Source organism: Pituophis catenifer, unplaced genomic scaffold (assembly GCF_029215685.1).
Source record: "Pituophis catenifer annectens isolate HBS135680 unplaced genomic scaffold, rPitCat1.0.hap2 SCAF_17, whole genome shotgun sequence".
Taxonomy (NCBI): Eukaryota; Metazoa; Chordata; class Lepidosauria; order Squamata; family Colubridae; genus Pituophis; species Pituophis catenifer.
Window position 1 is genome coordinate 13,396,210 of NW_027256897.1, and position 11,559 is coordinate 13,407,768.

At 49.6% G+C, this 11,559-nt stretch overlaps 1 protein-coding gene across 1 annotated transcript in view; it reads right to left on the reverse strand.

Moving 5' to 3' along the window:
- OLFM1 (olfactomedin 1) overlaps positions 1 to 10,416 on the reverse strand; it is a 50,371-nt gene extending 39,955 nt beyond the window's left edge. Inside the window, exon 1 of the mRNA XM_070955664.1 lies at positions 10,329 to 10,416. Within this exon, the coding sequence (XP_070811765.1) occupies positions 10,329 to 10,394 (66 nt within the window). The 5' untranslated portion in view covers positions 10,395 to 10,416. The remainder of the gene's footprint in view (positions 1 to 10,328) is intronic.
- Positions 10,417 to 11,559: the final 1,143 nt, after the last annotated feature.

Below are 11,559 nucleotides of genomic sequence, written 5' to 3' on the forward strand. Positions count from 1 at the left end.
CAAAAAATACAGTAAAAAGAGAAGGTAAGCAGCTGAGCTTCAAATTGCTGTATTTTGAACGCTGCGCGCAAGCACATTAGGCTCCTATGCACTCACAGAAACACTATTGCCAGTTTGATGTAGCATCTAAGGCACCGGCCTAAAAACCAGGAGACTGTGAGTTCTAGTCCTGCTTTAGGCATGAAAGCCAGCTGGGTGACTTTGGACCGACTATCCCTTCAGCCCAATTTACCTCTCAGGGTTCTCGTGGGGAAAATAGGAAGGTGTGTTGGATATGTTCCCTGCATTGAGTATATAATAAAAGTGGGATACAAATAAATAAATTGGGTGTGTGCACTGTCTTGTGCTGATTAAAAAAAATAAAGGCAGGATAAGTTAAACACATTTAATTATTTTTTTAAAAAAACATGCTAGTTAAAAAGGACCTCGCCCCCTGGTGCCTTTGGACTTGGAAGCTCAGGCCTTCGATGGGAGGCCGACAGGCAATATTTTGTGGTTGAGATTGGAAAGTTGAACTAAATCCCGGGGGGGGGCTCTCTTAATGACTCTGCCCCTCTCTATTCCCAATAAGCCCCACAGAAGGAAATCCTGCTTACTTTTTTGTTTTTAAACATCCATTCTAATCTGTTTTGTTGTGGGCCCAATTTTGTGGAATCATAAGAAAATAATTAATTTAAAAAAATAAAATGATCTCTTTTTCCTTCTCTTCCTAATGTACTATTAAATGGGTTACTCTGGCTTTAAAATCTCTTTGTTTCTAGCAATGATACTCCAGCCAAGAGCCTCCCACAATCGATCAGTTTTCCATTTTGAGCACTTTGCATTCCTGGTAAGACCTTTTTAAACAAATGCATGATGCTTGTTTGGTATTTTTTTTTTAAATTACACTACAATTGTGGCTCCAAATTATTCTCTAAGAAAACAAAGGCAGTTTGGTTTTTTTTAATAAGTCAACCAGAACTGGATCCGTAAATATTTGGGTGACATGAATAGTTACATTTGCATGGTATTTATTCTAGGATGCTGAACTGGATTAATTAATTTATTTGTCAGACGTATATGGATACTCCTCTACCAAAGGCACTGTGCTCATTTTAAATGAATTTAATTGGAGTACCAAGATTTGCAGGGCAAATGGGATTCAGAATCTGCATGGAGGCAACAATTTGCTCCTGCCAGGAACACCTTGATGTAGGCACATCTTTTCCTGGGTTCCTATTTCTCAACTTTGCCTGTTGAAACCAGTGGTGAATTCTGAACTGGTTTACTACCGGTTCGCTGGCCGCACATGTGCGCCATGCACCAAATGAATTAAAGCAAAAAAAAAATGTACACTGTGTGCACACATGCACAGTGTGCACCAAACACGAGCAGCGTGCCTGCACATGCAGTACGCACCAAAAGGAGGCTTGGGAAGGTAAGTAGAACAGCGCGCGGGGTGGAGGGTGATCAGCTGTGGCGTGCGTGGGAACCTTTTAAAAAACTTTTTAAAAGCATTTTTTACTACCAGCTCGGGCAAATAGGTAGTAAAAATGCTTTAAAAAAGTAAAAAAAAAGTTCCAACGATCGCGCGGCACAGCTGTGATCGTCGGAGCCTTTTTTTTTTTTACTTTTTAAAAACATTTTTTACTACCTATTCGCCCGAGCCAGTAGTAAAATAATGCTTTTAAAAGGTAAAAAAAGAGGCTCCAACAATCACAGCTGTGCCGCTCAATCATCAGAATCTTTTTTTACCTTTTAAAAACATTGTTTTACTACCCGTTTGGGCGAATAGGTAGTAAAAAAATGTGGGATAACTTTGGGCCAGATTGTCTCGCCCAGCTCTAGTAAGAGATTTAAAGAGGAGACAAGAACAACTTTCGTGTCGTGGTGAAGACATCAGGCTAGAGAACAGGAGACCCTGAGTTCTAGTTCTGCCATGAAGCCAGCTGAGCGACCTTGGGCCGGTCCTCGCTCTCAGCCCCAAGAAGGACCCTTCTGAAAATCCTTGCCAAGAAAACTGCAGGGACTTATGCAAGCAGCCTCTCAGAATGATGTAGGCCTCCTGCTTATGCGGCGGGTTGGACTAGATGACCTACATGGTCCCTTCCAACTCCTTTAATCTGAATCAGACACAATTGAGTGGAAGAAAAGGGTCAGGGACAAAGCTTTGACATTTTGGGCCCCTTCCATGGAGACCACTGTATTCTTTGGGTCTCTTTCTCCCACTTCCTTCTTAAGAGTTCCCACCTGTGCTTTTGATTTATGCAACACCCTCCTTTGAGGTGTTATTTTTTTGGTCTCATTTTAGTCTGATCACAGATGAATGTTGCTCCTAAAAATAAAGAACAAAGGAGAAAAACTCTATCTGGAGAGGAAGCTTTAGAAAGGAAGCACAGCGCTGGGGGTGGGGGGTTTGCCCTGCAGCCATCCTTGGGTCAGCGAAAAAGATACCAGCCTGACATTTGCTGACTGGCTGGTCAGGTTTAGCAGAGTTGTCCAGCCTCAAAACCCCCCAAGTGAAGACCCCTCCCAGCCAGAGGAGCTGCCTGGGGACCCTGGGGCAGCCTCACCCTCCCCATCCCAGTGGGGAGGGGGGTAAGAAGCTGGTTTTGTGTAAAAATGGCCCAAGAGACCCCGGATGGTCCTGAAGGGAAGATGCCGTATGAATCTAACAAATCAGACAATTAAGGCCTGATTACTTCACTTGGCTTTATATCATTTCAGATTCCTTTAATGAATTACGAAGCGCAATAAGAGGCACTAGCTAATTGGAGGCTCTAAACAACAGAAATTGCTCTTCCTCCCAAACCCCAGCCATATAAAGAGTGGTGGGAATATCAGACACCAAAGATGGTGAGTGGGAGGACAAGGGCCTGGTGGCTCAGCAGACTGATAGCATTGTGATTAACACCAGCTGTCTGCAATTATTGTAAGTTCGAATCTCCCCAGGCTCAAGGTTGACTCAGCCTTCCATCCTTTCTAAGGTAGGTAAATTGAGGGCCCAGTTTGTGGGGGCAATAAGCTGACTTTGTATAAAATATACAAAAGTATGAAGGCTATTGCTTAACGCATTGTAAGCCGCCCTGAGTCTCCGGAGAAGGGCAGCATATAAATCAATTTTTTTAAAAAAAAGTGAGAGAGGAGGCTTGAGAGGTGAGGGTCCCAAACAACCTGCTGGGGATGGGGACAGTAACAACCAAAAATATTTAACAGGTTAACACAGTTGGAAGGGACCTTGTAGGTCATCTAGTCCGACCCCCACGCCCCTCTACACCATTTCTAACAAATGGCAATCCAAGATGGCGGAGAAGGAGGGAAACTCATGATAGATTACAGGGGAGGCAACTTTCGGCCTACCATCCTTCAGTCTGGAGAGGCAAGTAGCTGTTGGGGTGATTCTGTCCCCCACTATTTCATGAGGAATGGCCACCATCCTCACCTCTCTCTCAGGATCTCTCTCAGGATTTGCACGGCCACTGGACTTCACCCCTCAAGGCTTTTCTGAAGAGTCCCAGTGATTCCTGACACTGTGTCAGGAGCTCCCCCCTTACCACCTTCCCTTTTTATTAAGGGGGGCGGGGCTCCTTATTTAATATCAGAAAGACCGAAACGATCGGTCTGCCTGTTCTATCTGCACCCAATCATCATCTTCTTTTAACGACCCCATTAATTCCCTGCGGGGTGGAGTCTAGGCAACTGAATGGAGTTGAGTGTTTACTGGCCGGATGCCCTTCCTGTCGCCAATGCGGAGTTTTTGTTCAGCAGATTGTGCCCAGAGAGAGAAATATCCTCTACCTAGGATTGAATTTACCACCTCCTGATTGTGAGGCGAGAGCTCCACCTCTAGGCCAGCGCAGCACTCTTCTATCTGCCCCCAATGCGTGGTAAGAATTGATGTGCAAAGTCATGTTTCTGAAGCTGTCACAAGAACCGATGTGCAAAAAATCTCTCATTCTCCAATGAAATATCTCAGTGAAACTTCTGTTGTTGGAAGGGAGCATCCAAGGTTAGCGCTGGAGAGGCTAATTTGGCCTTGGGTTGCAATTCGTCTAAAGAACCAGGCAGGAATTGCGATCCAGCTGGGTTGAAGAAGGAGATGTGCCAGATGGGGAAGACAAAAGAGGAAAGGAGCCCCTGCAGAGTTTCAGAAAGCCACACTGGGGGAAAAGGATGTTCCCTTCTCACTGCAAAGGGAACTCTGTAAGCAGGGGTGGGATTCAGAACTGGTAGTTGCAAGGACTGGCTGGCCCCGCCCACCCCACTCCGCCTCTCCCAGGAGTTTCCACGCGGCCTGTTTTGGATGCCAGGTAAGTGCAGGGCCCGTGCGGAGGCTCTGGGAGGGTGAAAAATGGGCCTCCTGGAAGTTCTGGAAGTCTGGAAAAGGGCCCGTTTTTGGCCTCCGGAGGGCCTCCATAGCCTGGGGGAGGACACTTTTGCCCTCCCGGAAGCTCGAGGAAAACCTCCAGAGCCTTGGAGGGTAAAAATGCCCCCCCCCCCCGGTGCAGGAGGCCAAGTAGGCCACGCCCACCCAGCAACCAGGCAGAGAACCGGTTGCTAAAATGTTTGAATCCCACTCCTGGTTGTAAGCCACCCAGAGTCAAGTGGTTGGGGAGATGGATGGCATAAAAGTTTAATTAATAAATAAATATTTGTGCAGTAATCAGACAGCGGTTGATCCACAAGATGAGAGCACCGAGGGAGGGGGAATTGGGCCTGGGTCCGGACAACTTTAGCTGAAGTGTCCTTAAGGACTTCTCCTCCAACCTTGGGACAAGAACAACAGGCAAACTGGGCAGACCATAATCCAATAAAGCCGATTTGGAGAGGAACAAAGAAGAACTTAAGGCGGACATTAAACCAATCTATATTAAAAGAGAAAGAATTTATAGAAACTGCTGTAAAAAAAATTGGAATTTTTCTTTAAAGAAAATAAAAGAGAAGACCTCTTCAGAACGTATGGAATACAGCGAAGTCATATTTCAGAGGATTAGCTATAACCTATATGCAGTGGTGAAATCCAATTTTTTTTACTACCGGTTTGGTGGGCGTGGCTTGGTGGGCATGGCAGGGAAAGGATACTGCAAAATCCCCATTCCCTCCCCACTCCTGGGGGAAGGATATTGCAAAATCTCCATTCCCACCCCACTCTGGGGCCAGCCAGAGGTGGTATTTGCCGGTTCTCCAAACTACTCAAAATTTCCGCTACTGGTTCTCCAGAACCTGCTGGATTTCACCCCTGCCTATATGGCTAAAAAGAATAAAGAGAAAAAATGATGCTAAGGGTATGATGCTAAGGGAAGAATTCAAGAAATTGGAGTTAGAACTTCAAAGAGATCCACAAAAGACAACACTTAAATGGAGATAATTAAACATAAATTAAATTTAATAGAGTCAGAAGAATTGGCTCAACAAATCAAAAGGGCAAAACAGAATTTCTTTGAAAACGCAAATAAATGAGCCAGTGCAGCAGACGGTCAGCATTTTCGTATTTATACCAAACATGAAGTTGTTGACTTCAGAGTTGGTTGACCTTTGATTTTCAGATGATTGTCCTAAGGTAAAAGGACATTGTAACCATCTATTTTTTGTTTTTTCCTCTTATCCAACATTATTTCCCATATTTCAAATGAAGGTGATAATGCTATAGCAAAACTTTCAGTTATTGGTGATTTTTTTAAAAATTCACACCCAATAATGTAGCCCCAATACTTGCAAAAGCTATTTGAATGCTATTGATTTTTCTGCTACAACCCCACATAATCAGTTTAAGCTTTCAGGCTGCCAGTCCATAGTAAGTCATGAGACTAAATTACAAGTTGCCGAGGTGTTTCACTCATGACTAATTCTTCTAATCCTGCTTTCCCCAAATTCCTCTGGCGGTGTCAAAGGCCAGCTTCATAGAATTGGAGAGCCCATTATTCCCAACTGGTGTGGCCTCTGGGGTTGATGAGTAATGTGGCTGGATGTTTTTGGAGCAATCGGGCTGTGGAAGGCCTGTCCAATCATGTCTCGGACAACAAGGACCCAGGATGTGTTTAAAGCCATAATGAAGAAATCTGACCTTCAGGGCTCAGATCAACACAGGTGAAATTCTGGAGAAGGGCTCTGGCTGTGCGCCCCATTGTTTGATCCGATGCGGTCATCCCAGTCGTAGGATCTCAGGGAACCTGCCCTCTCAAGAGTGCACTGCAAATGTCCTCTGACCAAAGGAAGGGCTTTGTGGCTGACCCAAAGGGTTCAGAACTGGAAAGGTCCTCCAAACCCAGCAACTTAAAGACCAGTCCGATCTTCAGAGACATCCCACAGACCTCCAAGTGGCCATCTCACCTTCTGTCCCTGCGGTGGTAGGGAAACCACCCAAAACCTGAGTATGGACAGAATTCCACAAAGAACAAAGAACCCAGAGTGCAAATGTTCTGCAATTTCCCACCATTCCAATCTCAGACCAACATTTTCATCTTCAGAAGCTTCTGCCAAAGGTTTCTATTTCAACAGCCCTGACAACCATTTCAGGTTTAAATGTGAGCAAAAAGAGTAAGCGATCAATCAGAGGGTCTACTAGAAAATCTCCAATGTTCTTTCTAACCCTAAAATTCTATCTGTCCATTACCCATCTTTCTGTAGCAACTGTACAGACCACTCCCAAGGCAGTGTATACTTTAAAATAAAGAAAACAATGCAAGATTTAAAAAGCAAGGAAAAGGACAGTTGTTGACATGCAAAATCCACAATAAAGAGGTCATTTCATAGGCATTCTAAGGGGAGGCCCACAACCCACACCTAAGTGAGACAGGGTCAGTAGGAGCTTCGGCACTTGCCGGGTGTTTGGATAGCAAGGGTTCTTTTAAAGGAGCTCTCGAAGCAGATCTGAAGGCCCAGAGAAGGGCGTGAGGAGGAAATGGACCCTGATATGGATAGATAACAGGGTTTAAAACATCTTCAACTGATCTCACAAAGTAATTGGAATCAGTGCCAATCTTTCAGGACGGGCACTCTGCAATCCCAGTAACCTCCACTAGTTAGATGTCCAACTGGAGCTTCGCAATCCTTCCAAGCGTCATTGGCATTGCCACTATTGACAAAAACCACATATCCATCTTTTTGCCATCTCCCAACATTCTCCACTCTTCCCTCGGCCCATCCTGGGGTTGCAAAGGATGAGATCTTCCTTGTGGGGCAACACTGATTTCTTAGCAACTGCTTGTCTTCCAGCTCCGGCCTGGGGTTTTTATTCTGCTGGCTTCATATGCATGGTTGCCTTTTGTGTCTGTTTACATCCTTCTTTCTGAACTTCACCATGAATCTGGGATTAGGTCTCCCTCCATCTGGGAATGGCATGGCATCGGGCTGTAACTTCAATCTGCTATTGGGGGGTACCATTTAAAATCTCTGTGCATTTGGGCTTTGCTACTGAATGTTTGTGATAGGAAGGAAGGTGTGCATTGATGCTGCAAGTGTCCCAACTCGAAAGCAGCTGAAGTGAAACAAAAGGAGGCCCAGTCCACAGAAAATGGTAATTCAAAGCAATGGATCGCAGAGAGAAGTAGGAGAAATAAAATAAGGATCTAAAGATCAACATGACCCCTCTTAGATTGTCCCTCCGAGTCAAGATAACCCAATGAACAGGAATAGAAAGGGCACCATGCCAGCCAACTCCTGGTACCAGAGGGGAGGGTCCAAGCTGGGCTGTTCAAAGCATCAAAGCCAAGTCAGGGGCACCAGGGGGGAGCCCCTCTGGGTTCTTCTATTCCACCACCACTTGGGGTGACTCTTCCCAGAGATGAATGATCACAGCAGGCCGAATACCTCCAGATGTTGCAAGCATCCAACCTCTGGATTATTACCAAATTAAGCAGACTTGACCAGTCATGGGGATGATGAAGATGATGGCTCCTCAGAGTGACGGGGAAGAGGGGATTGGACCCTCTTAAGTCAACCTCCGCACCTTTTGCTGCACAAGTCCAGGACCTGGACTGTAGAAAGATGAGTTTTGTCTATGGGGGTCCTGGATGTAGAAGGGTCTTTCCCACCACCTGTCAAGGGGGAGCCAGTGGGGGTTTCTTACATGCAAAGCAAAGGGTTCACCCTTGAGCTTCCTCCAGCCCCAGCCCCACCTTCCCATGGGCCTTCTCCAACTGCTGCCTGCAGAACAAAGCTTGACAACGAATGCCAAGATCAGAAGGAGCACAAAAGCAGAACCACTCTAGGCACTGCCTCCCTCCCTCCCTTCTACCCTGCCCATCATCAAGCCCATTTATTCGTTCAGCCTCTTCCAAATCGTGGTTTTATTATTTGAGGCATGTAGTAGTTACAGAAGCAACATTCTGGCCACAAGTGAAATGTTGGGTGGATTTGGGTGTTGATGATTAGCCTAAAAATCTCAGGGATTTCAAAGGAAGCAAAAAAATAAAAATAATAATCATTTTGACTGAAGATGACAGACTTCCTGGAGGATGTGGGATCGCCTCTTTCTCTGAAAAGATAAAGGCAGGAGCATGTGGGGTAAAACCCCCAGATTGTCTATTCCAGACAGTCAACTTCCGAGAAACTTTGACACGTTCACAAACTGGCTTTTAAAAGAAAGGAAAGCGGAATTCGGCTGTTTTGTTCCAGAAAGGAAGCAAAGCAAAGGCACACCTGCGTAAAACCCATTTTTCCACTGTCCTTGTCAATCACAGTAGCATCCTTACACTAGAGGATGAACCTTGAGCCCACAAAAAATTCCTAATTCAAGTTATGCCTCAGCCGGAAATTCTCAGAAGATGAACTAGGCAAGAGAGCTCTTCCCCCACGGGGCAAAGAGATGTCACGGTCTACCCTACAAGGCTGTCATGAAGATTCTTGTAAGCACGTGGCCGTTTTATTCTGCGTGACTTGGAAAACAGTAAAACCCAGGCTTTCAAGGCCCCTCCCCCAATGGGACTGGCTCCCCTGCTCTTTCACACAGCACCCTTGGGACTTTTGGGTGAGCTCAGCCTGGCTCAGCCTCTTGTCAATGGAAATGCAGCTCTGGTTGCATCCAGGGAGCGAGAGGTTTGTCAAACAGCCGCAGTGGTTGTGTTGCTAGCGTCCTCTCTGCCACGGGTGAGAAGCCTGAAAGAGGGGGGGGCTTCTCACCTCCACAACAGCCAAGCTTCTCACCCAACTGGGCACATTCTGGGGGGAGCCCGAGGGAGGGTTCTGTCTTGAACCCCTCCCCACTGTCACTGCCGCTCTTCCCAACTCGCTTTGTTGTGTGTCCGGCGGAAAAGCAGAGCCGAACAAAAGCGGCTCTCTTGCCCTTGGGGAAAATATATGGGGGGGGGGGGAATGCAGGTGCTGCCTTGGTCAGGCAGGAAGGTGACCACTTAAAGTGTGGGGGGAGGGAGAGACACTGCCAGGCAATGTGAGGGTCCCTGGAATGATCTCCCTCATCAAGGAGCTCTTCTCCAGCCTGGGATGGTGTGGAGGGGGGGCTAAAAGGCACCTCAAAGCTGTAGGGCAAGCAGGAGAAAGCTGTGTCCATTTACCTGGGCTTTGTCCACTTCTGGCCCATGCGCAGTTCTGGGCAGGGAGTAATAGCTGCTCTCCCCCTCTCTCCTTGTGCGGCACACACACACACACACACACACACACACACAATACCAACAGTGATTGCAGTCAGCCAGCAGGCTTCACCTGCCCTCCCAATGACAAAAATAGCAAAACAAAGGCAAGTAACCCCTTCCCTTTTCTCCCCCTCCCCCCTCGCCCCTATTTAGCAGCCCGTGTCCCGCTCGTCTTTCAGGCCAACCAGGGCAAAAGAAAGGCGGGCAAGGAAAGAAGCGGAGGGGTCTCAAGGCCACTTTGGGCTTCCAGGCAGAGCAAAGGATGCTGAAGCCTCCCCCTCCCCCCCCCTTGGAAAGGAGCGCACCGACCGGCCTCCGCATTGGACCACTGGAGGAGGGCTGGGGGCGAGCCAGAGCAGGTCTTGCAAAGACTGCCCTCCTTGCCAGCTCCTCCCTCCCTCCGGGAAAGGAAACTCTCGCCCAGGGAAACCGTCCAAGGAAGGTTCTTTTGGGGAGGGGGGAGGCCCGGGGCCCCGGAAGAGACTTCCTTGCTCTCCGGGAAGACCCCCGGCCACTCTCCCCACGTAGGCCACGAAGGGGCTCAGCGAGGGGAAGGCTGGGGCGGTGGGGGGGGGGGGCGCCCCGCGCTGCCCCTTCTCCGACCTGGCCGGGTCCCCCTTCCCCAAACCCCACCCAGCTGCTCGAATGGGGAAACCGGGCGGCCCGCCGTTCAGCACCACGGACAGCGTCCCGGCTACTCCGGCCGGCGGTTGCGCTAGCGGGCCCCCAACTTCCCCAGGGCCGGGCGGGGTCACCTACTTGGCTGAGCTCGGTGCCCATCAGCAGCAGGACCAGAAGGCTGAGCAGCTTGCGGGCGGGCGGCATGGCTTCGGCGGGCGGCTCCAGCCACGGGCATCGGCGGCGGCGGCGGCCGCGTCCTCCGGTTCAGGCGACTCGGCGCTCCCGGCTCCCTTCGCAGCCCCGCCGAGGAGGCGCTGGCGGGCTCTCGGGTGGCGGCGGCGGCGGCGGCGGGCGGTTTAGCAGCCCGAGGCGGGACGGCTGGAGGCAGAGGGCATCCTTGCGGGCGCGGCTCCCCCGACCCGGCTTCCTCTCCGTCGCCCGCCTGCCCTGCCGTGGCTCCCAGGCCGGGAAGAGGCTGGCGGGAAGCAGAGCCAGCCGAGCCCGGAAGGGCGGTCTCCGCTCCGCCGCTGCCAAAAGTTGGGAAAGCAGGTGGAGGGGGAGGAGGAGGAGGAGGAGGAGGAGGAGAGGGGCGCGGGGGATCGGGCGGAGAAGGCAGGGAGGGAGGGAGGGAGGGAGGGAGGGGAGGGGCGGGCAGGCGGGCGCCGCGAGAGCAGGGCCGGGAGCGGATGTGACATCAGGCGGGGGCGGGGGGGGCATTTGATTAAACAGAGGGAAAGTGAGGCAGCCACGGAAGGGGCAAGCGGTGCCCCCCGCCCGCCCTCTGCCCAGCAACCCCCCGTGGGCAGCCCGGCTCTTCAAACGCACCGGCCGCCCCTCCAGCCTCTGTTTTCCCCCCTCCCACCTTGGGATCCTTCCATTCCACACCATTCAGTCAGAGCTGAAGAAGCTTCTTCAGGGTGAGAGGCGAAACGTCTTCAAAGAAAAACCAGAAAGTCCAGTTGCCTCCCCAACCCCCCCTCCCCCCCCCACACACACACACCTTTGGGATTTCGGATCCTTCCGAGCTGAGGTCGCTCCGTCTGGCCGGCAAAAGCTTCTGGAAGAAGGCCTTCGGGTCTTCATCCGCCCCCTTGAAAGTTTACATGTGCTCTATTGATTGATTGGTTGGTTGGTTGGTTCAGTTTATATGCCGCCCTTCTCCGGAGACTCAGGGCGGCTTACAATGCGTTAAGCAATAGTCTTCATACTTTTATATATACCTGCTTAGTAGGGCTTTCAGCCTCCCCCCCCAAGCGGTGTTCTTTTTTATACAAAGTCAGCTTATTGCCCCCACAATCCGGGTCCTCATTTTACCTACCTCGGAAGGATGGAAGGCTGAGTCAACCTTGAGCCTGGTGAGATTCGAACT